The 14,143-nt window shown below is 36.6% G+C and overlaps 1 protein-coding gene across 2 annotated transcripts in view; it reads right to left on the bottom strand.

Moving 5' to 3' along the window:
• Positions 1 to 14,143, bottom strand: part of LOC149902704 (max dimerization protein 4-like) — a 264,617-nt gene that overhangs the window by 25,807 nt on the left and 224,667 nt on the right. For both annotated transcript variants that reach the window (XM_090109614.1, XM_090109613.1), the window contains exon 5: positions 479 to 710. In XM_090109614.1, the coding sequence (XP_089965740.1) occupies positions 479 to 710 (232 nt within the window). The remainder of the gene's footprint in view (positions 1 to 478; positions 711 to 14,143) is intronic.

The raw sequence follows: 14,143 nt of genomic DNA, 5'->3' as shown, positions 1-14,143 counted from the left end.
CTTTGAGAAATTACGCGAGATTTTATTACGTTCTCTCCGGAAAGGTTAAGTGCTGTTTATAAAGAAGTAATTACGATTCAAAAGATTATGCTTTACAAGACGTCTTTAGCTAAATTAATGGCTTAATCTAGTTCTTATAAAAAGCGCCCATATCTTAAACTTACAGTAATAAAGTTTACTATATCACTGGTTTATTATTCCAGCATTCATAATATAAAAACGTCCACACAATTTTAAAAAGCACGTAGGTAATTCAAGATATCATTCAGGGTGTCAATTAATCGGCACCTTTAAATAAACAGACTAGGTTTTTAATTAACTGGCTGATTTAACCATTTAGCTGCGACATAGAAAATATAGTAAAGACCAATTTAACCAATCATCTGCGACAAAGTAATTGAAAGCGTTGATGTAACCAGTTGGCTACGACCTAGATACTTTAACGACTGATTCAACCAATCATCTGCAACACACTCACCACTCTCAGAGACGGATGACGGCGACCGTTCCGCCGTGGACACGCCGGACGACGACTCGAGCGACGACAGCGAGTCCGCCCGCGTCGAGTGCGCGTGCATCGAGCTCTCGGATATCGAGCGCGTGACGTCACGCGACGCGCGCAGTTGCGCGAGCCGCCTTCGCAAGTACCGCTGCTCGCGCGCAAGCTGCTCCTTGTGACTTGTGTGCCGCTTTTCTCTTTCTTCTAGACTCTGCGAATGAGTGGTTGTGTTAAGTGATACTGTATGACACATTATTAATAGGTGTGGAACGTATAAATTAGAGAGCTGCTGTGGTCATTATACAATCTTCTCCTGTGCGAGATATTTTACTTTTTTAGAGGAAAATAATAAGCAAACAACACATGGCTATGCTTCATACTATTTATTGGCGCTAGCCGCACGAGATACATGTACCTACATACAATCATTTATAACATCCTTCAACCACAATTTAACCCATTGACCACCGTAAGGCCCGATCGGGGCGCGACACAATAGATTTTCTATTGTGTCTGTGATTCCGAGGACTGATGGATTAAGCATCTAATAACTGTATTAGATGCTACGAAAATAACGATCGTCGCCTTACGTTACATTATCACATTATTTTACATGTACGAAGAGCTACGAAATGGCTTTAGTAAAATTACATGAGAGCTATTTTTAATAACAGCTTGAATTTCGCTTGGAGAAAGTATACGCTACTTACGGTATTTTTTACCCGCTTTAGAATATGATCATGATATTTTAAAATATAAAAACTATCATCAATTACTTTGAAAACTATTTCTGAAAGAAAAAAGCAAATCAATACACCAAGAAAACAATTCCAATATATATAATAAATATACGATAATAATCCATACAGAACTTTAAAAAATAAACAAAAAGTTCCCTGCATTTCAACTTAGACACGTTACAATAATTTATTCAAGCGTCCACATTGAGAGTATTATGCAAATCTGCGCACTATGTAAATGAGGAAAAACTAGATTATCCGTACGTTATTCAATTACGTGGTCGAATATAATTTATCGAGCGTTAGCAGACGCACTGCGGTGTGCCCGAGGTCTTATGCGCCCTCTTCACAAAGGGCAGCGTTGGGCGAGCAGAGGCAATCACGATAGCGTAGAGAGCCTAAATGTCGACCGACCATCATTGTAGATGTTTATTCATAATCGCCGTAATGGCGGCAAACATCGACGATCATTTGTTGGGCCAACGCTGTCCAACGTGAAGAGGGCCATTATAATCTTAACCAGCCAAACGTGAGTAATCGTACCATTGTCATTTCGGAAACTTCACTGACCCGTCACTAAGAGGTGTTTTAAGAAGCTTAGGTTTTATACGAATTTTCGTATTAGTCGAAGACTTGTGAGCAATTTGAATGCATGAATTGTCATTATTATAATGAACCTTGCTTGAGGATGCTTGAGAATTATTTCACTGGTATACAGCCTTTAACGAGGCATAGAAAATAAAGTAAATAATGGACGTTTTTTCTTCAACTTTGTAACTGAGAATAACATTTGCAATTATAAAAATTCAACATGATTCTATGAAATTTGGCACCCAGAATAATGCTAGTATTAATAGTTAATACCTACATCTATTACATAACGCTTTTATGTACATAAAGTTAAAATCTCTCTCTCTACAATACTCATTTGCATTAACATTTTTTTAACTCGTGCTTATTTCAAAAGCAGCAACAAATTGAATGAATATTTCCCTGCACAATATCTACACTGTGGCTATATTATGTCATCATATGAAAAATAATAAAAAAACTCGGCTGCGGCGGCTCCGTATAAACGCTCGCGACATATTTGTCATAAATAAACTGAGCGAAATACGAGATCTCTGTAAATATATTTTTTAAGCGGCCAACGGGGGTAGCCGTGCCTTGTAAGGGCACGTTTATAATGCTCTTTTGATTTTTTACTATGGGCCAGTTTCACTAATGGCTGATATAACACTGATAGCTTATTGAAAACTTTTTGAGATGTTCATTGTTCATACATTGCCTTTTTAACAGACAGATAAGCTAAACAGAACATGTGATTGTGGCTATAATGAGCACTCGCATAATTTGTAAACTTATTTATTTATATGTAGTAGCAAAAAAATATAGCTTTGACTATGTTATGTATGTTTAAACCTTAGTCCAGAGTTCGCTTTGTTTTTGCTGTAAACAAGCTGTTACATAATTTAATATTTCGGCACTGTTTGTGCAACTAATACTTACCTACTGTTTATGACGTCGTGGCAAATCAAGTTTTACTGGGTTGGTTATTATTTAAAAATATTTGTAAAAACTCATGTTTGAATTTAAAGGGGTATTGTATATTCAAATTTAATTTACACCCAAACTTATTTACCTGTGTTTGTAAAATTGTAACATAAACACTGAATAATCCTCAAAAATAACATATGCCTAACACGGCATTACATCGCAGCCTTACAACCTCCCCTCGGGATGTCACCTCGATCCAACGTCATGAATCTGGCCCCCTCCATACACCCTGTGCTGTCCACTGTACACACTATACATACACACATACAGTTTATAGTAGGACTAGTTATGCCGCATGGTTTCATCTCACAAGCCACTGTATGTTTTTCTAATTCATAATAAGAACAATGTGATTTTTAAATATAAAATAGGTAATATGTAAATAAGTTATTCTAAGCATATGTATCACTACATAGTATAAAACAAAGTCGCTTTCCCTGTCCCTATGTCCCTATGTCCCTTTGTACGCTTAAATCTTTGAAACTATGCAACGGATTTTGATGCGGTTTTTTTTAATAGATAGAGTGATTCAAGAGGAAGGTTTATATGTATAATAACATCCATTAAATAGTGGAGAAGTACTGTTATTTTTGAGGTTTCTAATGTGATGTCGTAAAAATTACATTTTTTCCGCTTACATTGCAAACGCAGGCTGAACCCTACGAGTTTTATCAAAATAATGTACTAAGTATTATATACATTGAAAAGGTCTACAGAAAAGTCCGCGATGGTATATGTCTATCTCTTATGGATAACCCACAATAACTTTTATTTGTCATTTACTTTTTACGACAAATAATGGCTAATTTTCGAAGCGATTTTAACCAATACAGCATTAATCCTTAACCAATTAAATACCTTGAATACATTGTTCATTTAATATAGATCTATATGGCCCTTTACACCGTATGATTTAAGTGAATATTTTCGAAGATATTACAGATTTAAAAATTGCGGGACGTAGCGTTTGCGGCGGTACCGGCCGGCCGCCCGGCTATCTATTTTATACCCGTGCGAAGCCGGAGCGGGCCGCTATGTTTTTATATAAAACGTTCAAAGTTTTTCTGTAGTGTATTTAGTATCAGCATTGCACCCGTGCGAAGCCGGGGCGGGTCGCTAGTATTGTATATGTTTATAATTTTACGCTTTAAAACTCAAATGTAGCCGTAAGAAGTTCCTAACTATACAAGTACTATAAGATGGCTTAGCACATAACTTAAAGTAAAACACAAACACTAAGCCGATAATTCAACAAACGATCAAACTCATTCCATTACAGAGAAAGCTCAAGGAAACGATATAAAGCCCCAAAGCTTATAATAAGTGCTTAAAAGTGCTATATTTTAGGAGGTAGTAAACAAAACTGCTGAGATGCGGATTGCAAATTAGCCCGGGACTCGTAAACTTAAATTTTTATATGATCAATCAACTTCTGCCTTATTAACGTGAGGCTATATAAAATTTACACTGAAAACGGGAAATTTGCGTAGATATTTTCGAGTTTGGAGTGGAAAATACGGGTTTTGTGTTTAAGGTGACTTTTCGTCATTTGCTGCTTCCTTATTGTAAATTTTAGGTACATTATAAAATTAACAGAAGATTCACCGTAAAATTATGATTTAAATTTCATTCTGATTCGCGTATAATCTAAAACACGAAGAATAATTTCTTATTTTACAACAAAAATTTAAATCGCCGTCAATGGTAAGATGAAATTGAAATAGGTCCAACCAGAAATTTAAGCCAAAGGCCGGAGTGTGCGCGTATATTAGAGACAATATCTGTTATCAGCGTCTTCGAAACTTTGAAAATCCAGATTTTTCAGTACTCTGGCTCCTTGTTGACTTCGGTGCAGACCAAATAGTTTACGGAAATATTTATCGCTCCCATACAGGTGATTGGGGTACAACACAATTGTTCCAGTACCTAAGCGAAGCTGCTGATTCCATCCAGCAAATATACCCGTCTTCACAGCTTGTTCTCTTAGGAGATTTTAACGCCTGCCATAAAGATTGGTTATTTCCCTATCTTAAAACTGACCACGCTGGTAAGGAATCATACAGTCTTGCAGTGTCGCTGAATCTCACACAACTTGTGAAACAGGCTACTAGGGTTCCCGACGTTGAAGGTCACACAGCCAACTGTCTTGATCTGTTTCTTACTTCTGACCCAGATAGATATTCTACTACCATTTCGTCACCCTTAGGTTCTTCAGACCATTGTGTAATTAAAACCGTAGCAGCATACTTTCCGCCGGATAGTAATCCTCAAACAACTAGGCGCATCTGGCGATATAAATGGGCTGACTGGGACGAAATGCGGCACTTTTTTTCATCTTACCCCTGGCGTCAAATATGTTTTTCTTCTGACGATCCGACAGCTTGCGCTACCGCCGTCGCAGACGTTATCAGACAGGCAATGGAATATTTTATTCCTTTTTCAGAAACCACTGCTTCATATAAATCCCGTCCTTGGTTTGATGCTGTTTGTAAACGCGCTGAATCCAAAAAACATCTAGCTTACTTGAACTGGGCAAATGCTCGTGCACAAAAGTCTTCTGATGTCCACGCTAAGAAGAAAGCTTTTAATAAAGCGACCAAGATGTACAAAAAAGCATTACGAGAAGCTCGCTTTAAGCGTATACGGCATATTGGGTCCAAGCTGGTCTCATATCCATCAGGCAGTAAAGCTTTCTGGACCTTGGCAAAGGCCGTAGAAAACAGCTTTTGTCGAACTTCGCTACCACCTCTACTCAAACCCAACGGGTCACTAGCTCACTCTGCTAAAGAGAAGGCGGATTTATTTGCCTCTCTTTTTGCAAAAAACTCTCATTTGGATGCTTCGCAACTGTCACCTCCTTCTCTGCCGCACTGTGGGTATCATATGCCCGAAATTCGCATTAAGCAAAAAGAGGTACTTAAACTTTTGCGTAATCTCGACGTTGATAAAGCTAGTGGTCCGGACGGAATTCCCGCCTTGGTACTGAGAAATTGTGCCCCAGAACTATCCCCGATACTAACTCGTCTCTATCGCCTCTCGTACTCTACTGGAGTCGTACCCGAATCTTGGAAGATCGCAAACGTTCAGCCTATTCCCAAAAAAGGTTCTCGTGCCGATCCTACTAACTACAGGCCTATCTCAATAACTTCTATTCTAGGTAAAGTTATGGAACGCCTACTAAATAAAAATCTCATGTTGTATCTTGAAGGTAACGATCTTCTAAGCGACCACCAGTATGGATTCCGTCGAAACAGATCAACCGGAGACCTCTTGGTACACATGACGCACACGATTGGGCAGGCTATTGATGGACAGGGAGAAGCACTAGCCGTCTCTTTGGACATCTCTAAAGCCTTTGATAGAGTATGGCACGAGAGCCTTTTACGTAAACTTCCATCCTTTGGAATCTGCCCGGACTTATGTACTTGGATTAGTAACTTTTTGAGGAACCGCTCTTTTCAGGTCACAGTTGAAGGATGTTCCTCTGACATCCATCTAGTCAATGCAGGTGTCCCTCAGGGGTCAGTCTTATCTGCAACTCTCTTTTTGCTCCATATTAACGACCTCTTCGGACCAGGTATTTATGGGTATGCAGATGACACTACAATTATAGATAGTTACATATCCGACTCACGACAGAATGAGGTGCAGATTCAACAACAACGTGATGCAATGCTTGATCGTTTAAATATAGGTTTGAACAAAATATCTAATTGGGGCATCGGCAATCGTGTGGAATTTAATGCATCGAAAACGCAAACTTGTTTGTTTACAGCGAAACGAAGTCAATTAAAGTCTACACCAACATTTCACGGAGTATCCTTGGAATTATCCGACAGATTGGATCTTCTTGGTCTTACGCTCTCTCCAAATCTAAACTACAAAACTTTTATTGAATCCAAAGCAAGTGTTGCAGCAAAGAAGCTAAGTATACTTGCCAAGGTAAGGCAGTACTTTACACCGGAACAGCTTCTGAATCTCTATAAAGCACAAGTTCGGTCGTGTGTAGAGTACTGCTGTCACCTATGGGCTGGGGCTGCGAATTACCAACTGTCAGCACTTGATTCAATCGAAAAACGAGCGAAAAGGCTTATTAACAATGACGTATTGGCCAATTCTAAATTGACCTGCCTCGAGCATCGTCGTAAGGTTGCCAGTTTGTCGGTATTTTACAGAATATTCTTTGGTGAATGTGCCGAGGAGTTACATAACTTGATACCGGCATCACCTTTTCACCATCGAACAACCAGACGCGGAGCAGATTTCCATCCTTATGTTGTAGACATCCCTAAAATTCGCACAAAGCGATTCACGTCATCATTTCTCTTGCGAACATCTAAGGACTGGAACTCTCTACCGAATACAGTTTTTCCACCTTCTTACAATCTATCCAAATTTAAAGCAAATGTGAATAGGCACCTTCTAGGTAAACATGTTCCAACTTAGGACGCGTTGTCACTTACCATCAGGTGAAACAGCGGCCAAATGTTTACCTATTCGTGAATAAAAAAAAAAAAAAAAAAAAAAAGAAGGCACTACCTTTCGAATGAAAAAACGATCATCAAAATCAGTTCACCCAGTCGTAAGTTCTGAAAAAATCGGTAACAAACCCAAAAACAGTCGAATTCCGAACCTCCTTTTTTGAAGTCGGTTAAAAATATACACGTATATACCCTTAGCAGGCGAGACGGGGCTAACATGATAGTCTGTCACTCGGGCGCATAAGTGCATTTGCCGGGAGCCTAACTCGATAACCAGGATTCGCTCGTCAGCTGGAATGTGGCAAATTGTTTTTTATTCGTACCTGGTATGGTTATTTATACTAATAGACCGGGAGATACTGACACAAAATTTCGAGTCATTTGTAACAGGATGGCGGTTCTACAGGGGTCTTAGTACGCAATGACAAAAAGAAAAACGATGGTGTGAACGCTGGTACCGGCGGCTTAGACGCGTGGGCGTTAGTCGAACTCGTCGGAAAATAGCGAAAGTCAAACGATTTGTAACAGTATGGCACTTATTTTTCCTGTAAGTTTGAGGATCAACAAATATAAATACAAAATTTCAAAGATCTATGTGTTGGAAATCTTCACTTATATAAATTAATAATAAATTAAGTTTTCAAGTATGACAGCACTTTTTCCCCCTACTAGAAGTATGGCAAATATAATAATGGTCACATTTTATCAAATACTCTCCAAAAATCCAAATGCAATACTGGTACAAAAAGTTTGGCGAAATAAAAATTTTTTGCAGATTTTCGGCGGTATGGCGACCATTTGGAATCGTCCGAAAAGTATGGCATGGCGATTTTCGTAAATGGCTGCACGACGATAGTTACCTGTGCAAAAGTTAGCCTGGTACAAATGGTTGAATAATTGTTTTATTTAAATCAACACATTCGCGTCGGTATGGCGGGCTGTAAGTCACACCGGAAAAGTATGGCATGACACTACCGCCTACTTCTTTTTTATGGGCTATCGGTAAATTCTAAAATTTTTGTGTTACAAATCGTTTGACTTTCGCTATTTTTCCGACGAGTTCGACAAACGCCCACGCGACTAAGCCACCGGTACCAGCGTTCACACCATCGTTTTTCTTTTTGTCATTGCGTACTAAGACCCCTGTAGAACCGCCATCCTTGTTACAAATGACTCGAAATTTTGTGTCAGTATCTCCCGGTCTATAATATTATGAAGATGTTTTTCGTTGTTATGGATTAAATTGAAAGTATTTAGCAGATTTTGCAGTATTTTTATCAGAAATCTACATTAACAGGAACACGGGCTACATCTTGTATTTAATTATCATCGAAGTATATTACAACAAAACCGACTTAATGACTGACTGACTGACTGACATAAACGCACAACCCAAACTAACAGGATTATAAATATCGTAAAAAATATATTATTTAACTATTCCAAGCGGAAGAAAAGTAAATGAAAGATCGTATAAATCGAGAAATATTTAGAATTGACCTCACAAAAGGTATTGTTTCCACGAAACTGGGAATCGAATTGAATATGATATTTACTTGGAAATTCGTGTTATGATACTCGGAAATAGTTTATATTCGATGCATTGTTTATGTTTGATCCCAATATCCTATTGTGTAATGGATGAGAACAATAATAATTTCAATATTTATAAACCTAGATGTTTATCCTTTTATCCTACTTAATATAACAAACAAGAATGTAAGAATATATCGATGTATAGGTACATGTTAAAAATATGTAATGACGATTCAAAAGTGCTTCTAGAAGAAGCCTAAGAGCTAGCGCGCACGAGCAACTTTGTCTCCGCAACTATTTTGTCTCCGCAACTATTTTGTCTCTCCACCCATGGGCTAGTATGAAAGTGCGCGCACGTAGCGACGCAACTCCCCATACAATTGACGGGAGAGACAAAATAGTTGCGGAGACAAAGTTGCTCGTGCGCGCTAGCTCTAATTGAATAATTGTTTGAGTGAGTTTGAGTTTGAGTTATGCATTTACGTAAAAAACATTGAACGGATTAAAATGATACTTATCAGTGATGCAAGCTTATGTTACCAGAATAACACATAAGTTTAAGTAATATTTACTTTTGCGGATTTACTTTTTTGTAAAATTAATAACAATTGTTTTTATGAATAATCAAAAAACTACATAATAATATTTTATATGTTCTTGTAAATCGTTTCTATAACCGCTGATTGCCCTAAAATTATATTTACAACTAGCTTTGCTCCGCGGTTTCACCCGCTCCTGTTGGTCTTAGCGTGATTTAGCCTTCCTCGATAAATGGGCTATCTAACACCGAAAGAATTTTTCAAATCGGACCAGTAGTTCGAGAGATTAGCGCATTCAAACAAACAAAAAAACTCTTCAGCTTTATATAATTAGTAAATATAGATTATATAAATATAGATACAATACAAAAAGAAAAACAATTCAACACTCCCTTTATTTATTAATAACTGTAGCCGCGTTTGTACATAATAAGCAACCAATATTAGTACATAACTATGTTATAATTTCGCGTTCGAGCGAGCACTGTTTGTTAAGGTTACATCAACTTCCAAAGCTCACCCCAAACAGCTTTAGATAAGCCCGATAAGGTTGCACCCATTGGAGCTTTTGTGTTAAAGCGGTAGCGATAGTTAACAAAGAGCGTTACTCCGCTCTGTGTTAACTCTCAGATATATCTATGGCTTAGGTAAGCTTAGGACTTAGGAGGCAGATTAGTAATATCGTCAGAAATAAACCGCAATTAAAATGCTATCAATTAGTAATACTATGGATATTCTATCTATCTATACTAATATTATAAAGAGGAAAAGTTTGTAATTATGTATGTATGTATGTATGTATTGTTTTCACGCATAAACCTCTTAACCGATTTTGATGAAATTTGGCACTGACAATCTTTAGACCCTGAGAAAGAACATAGGCTACCTTTTATTGCGAAATATGTACCACGGGCGAAGCCGGGCGGACCGCTAGTACTTAATAATTGTCTTGTTAAGTTGACCGTTGAAGTCATAAAATACACTTTATAAGAACTTTATAAGAAATTTTATGTAAATAAATTATAATTATTAATAACATTTACTAAAATACTTTTGTAAATAAATATCGTCCCGCTTTCGCTTATCGCTCCGCTTATCAATCAGTATCCTTATAACCACAACCTTAGTAGCGGACTGAAATTCATTGCTTACATAGCACTTGGTTCGCAGTTAACTTTTAATAGTTTAACGTTGTTCGCATCCTAAGCTGGGAGTTGTTTTTATTGTACACGAATTACTATTGTGTTAGTTTTTATTTAATCTTGTTGTTGTTGTAAATTGCAAAGATTGTGTTAATCTATAGGGATGAGAGATAATTGAGATTGATGGGAATTAAAACTGAATGTGTTATACATATTTTAATGACTAATTTGATATGTTACTTTGCATATTATGAATGTGCATACGTATAGATAACTAGAGGTCCGCCCCGGCTTCGCCCGTGGTACATATTTCGCAATAAAAGGTAGCCTATGTCCTTTCTCGGGTATCAAAATATTTCCATACCAAATTTCATGCAAATTGGATCAGTAGTTTAGGCGTGATTGAGTAACAGACAGACAGACAGAGTTACTTTCGCATTTATAATATTAGTATGGATAGTATATCATTTAGTCCATATATAACAAGAACAGGTTAGAATATGCAAATAAATGTTAACCTATCGATTTAAAATTTCATTAATGGTATGAATATCGCAAGGAAAAAACAGTAAAATAAACTTGCCTTTCCATTGGGCGTATACGTGAACTCAAAATCACTACACAGTATAAAACAAAGTCGTTTTCTGTTCCTATGTCTTTGTATTCTTTAAAACTACGCAACTGATATTGATGCGGTCTTTTAAATAGATAGAGTGATTCAAGAGGAAGGGTATATAATTTTTTAGGTTTCAGACAAAGTGGGCGAAGCCGCCGGCGGAAAGATAGTATAAAATAATCGAGGGAAGTACTTATTATAATTGAGGTTATTAGACTCACGAACCAATAAAATCGGACCAATCAGTACAGAGTCCCCAGTTAAACAGAAAGACCGAACGCATTTCTATGGAGATTGGAAAACTTTTCCAATTGCCAATTAAACATGAATTAAACAATAACCGATACGTTCCAAAGCTGTTTTATATTCAACGAAGCATTTGCATGTCTGTTAGGTTTAGTCGCAGGACTGAGGTTTGGGAGCTTACTCGACTGCGACGGGGAGGGTAATGGTTTTTTTTTAACAGGATGTCTAGACTGTCTTAAGATTATTCTAATTTGAGAGAGTGGTAGGTCAAAATGATATAAAAAGGCAACACATTATTTAATTTCTTATATACCCTCACAGGAGGCCCGGGTCTCAGCAGTGGGAACGTATATGGGCTGATGATGATACGGTTATGGTTGGAAGCGGGAATAATAAAACATACATACATGAAGAGATAAAACATTACACTTTTCTGGCAGGTTAGTAATCATAAACTTGGTTGGTAGTGGCCCTGCCTTACAAGCCAGAGGTCGTGGGTTCGATTCCCACCCGGGGCAAATATGTGTGTGATGAACATAAATGTTTGCTCTGTGTCTGGGTGTTAATTATCTATATAAGTATTTATTTAAAATTATATATGTATGTTTATCAGCCATCTGGTTTCCATAACACAAGCGAAAGCTTTGTATGGGATCAGATCGTACCGTGTGTGAAAATTGTCCTGAAATATAAAAAAAAAGATTTATATCTCATAAACCAGAAGAAAATGAACAGAAATGCAAACATGTAAATCATCTTAAACTACAATTCTTAAATATTAGAAACTGTCCAAGCACTTCGATTCAATACAAAGCTCTGTCCAATAAAAAGCTCGTAAAAAACATGAACAGCGAACAAAGTTACGCGTAGTTCAAAAGCAAAAGTTAATTTCCACTCATAGCTACGGAATAAACAAATTGAACTACACTCACAATTGTTTTCTTTTCAAGATTCGTTAGTAAGTTTTTAATGCGAAAACTTTTTTTTACGGACGGCGAATGCAAAAATATAAAGCCTCACACTCACTGTATTGTGTAGTTTTATTTCGCTGCGAAATAGGTATCGTGAGTGGCCCGACGAAATATTTTTTTAAAAGAACAAAACTGTACACTGAATAAAAATGTGAGGTTATAAAATATTTGAATTTTGTGCGTGAGATACGTTCGTGTTGTTTGAAATGTGAAAAATTAGGGCTTTTCACCTTTGGAGCTGTTGAAGAGCTTTTAGTGCATTTATGAGAATTTTTTTTTGTTTTTTAACCGACTTCAAAAAAAGGAGGAGGTTATCAATTCGGCCGGTATAATTTTTTTTGTAATGCTATATTCTTAAAACAATTAAAATACAACTAATACATATTAGATATTTCATAGAAATTACTTGAATATAGGGAAAGCTATAAAATGTATTGTTTAAGGTTAAATGTTGAAAAACATAATAATCATTATATACATTCGAACAGATATTACTAATTATATTGAAATTCACTGACCGCTTTCGGCATGTAATCAATATACCCAAATAAAATGAAAATTAATTTCCGTTTACAATTTCGTATTCCTACAGCAGCACTTTAATTAAATATTAAATCTAGTTAACCTTCCTTATGTAATCTAGAATTACATAACTTTCAGGTTTTTCAGTTAAATAAGGAATATCAATTCAAGTGACAGGCCGGTTTGGCTTGGTGGGTAGTGACCCTGTCTTCCAAGCCACTGGCCGTGGGTTCGATTCCCACCCGGGTCAAATATTTGTGTGCGAACATAGATGTTTGCTCTGTGTCTGGGTGTTAATTATCTATATAAGTATTTATTTAAAATTATATATGTATGTTTATCAGCCATCTCGTTTCCATAACACAAGCGAAATCCTTAGCATGGGATCAGATCGTGCCGTGTATGAAATATGTCCCGAAATATTTATTTATTTAATTTTTGTTACTGCAATATCAAACACTCGAGTCTATCCTTTTGTATATTATTTATTTCAACAACTTAACTCTTCTTCCTCAATATTATTAAGTATTATTTATTCAAAATAACCCACCCTTAATTACCCACCCTCTAATTAACCACACGTACCGTATTTAGCCGACATCGACTCGGTTAAACCATAACCAAACTTATTTATAAACTACAACCCAACCTTATAATTCTGTGCCATTTGAAAACACAAATAAATCAGTCAATACAGCTTTGTAACGCGGCAAAATGATATTATTTATCGCTACGTTGATTGGAAAATATTGTCTTCCCGCAATGCTTTTGGATTTTCGTCGTGTTTTTAAATCTACGAGGTATGTTTATAAAGTTAGTTGTTTAGGAAATTGAACTTAATGCTTTTGTTTTTAGTGTCGAATTTACAATGATTTAATGCAGAATTAAAGACGTTTAAGATGATATTAATGGATGTTTAACGCACAACTTTAAGGTTCTCTTATCTGACAAGGTCTTAATGTAGGTACTACGGTTAAAGTCCTAAATTATCATCATTAAGTATAGCCATGTATTAATATGGTATTTGGTAAAGTAAAAACAAAATTGAAATTTACAGTAGCTAGCATAAAAAAACTAATTGTGAAATAATCCCCCTAATGTTATGATAATGATTCCACAATACTTTCATGACATGATTCAAAATCCTCAGAACTTTTTTGTTTACCCAATCAAATTTCTATCTACCAAACCAAACAAAATCAAATCATTTCTTTCAAAACCTTTTACACTACAACATTTTTACTACAACATTCTGCATCTGTCATGTCACCACTCACCACAGACTGCCGCAGAT

This window comes from Colias eurytheme, chromosome 14 (genome assembly GCF_061535395.1).
Source record: "Colias eurytheme isolate Ceu_HAF_F1 chromosome 14, ilColEury1 Martin Lab GWU primary, whole genome shotgun sequence".
In the NCBI taxonomy this organism is placed as follows: Eukaryota; Metazoa; Arthropoda; class Insecta; order Lepidoptera; family Pieridae; genus Colias; species Colias eurytheme.
The sequence above is the reverse complement of the archived record's forward strand: the minus strand, read 5'-3'. Positions and strand labels throughout refer to the sequence as shown.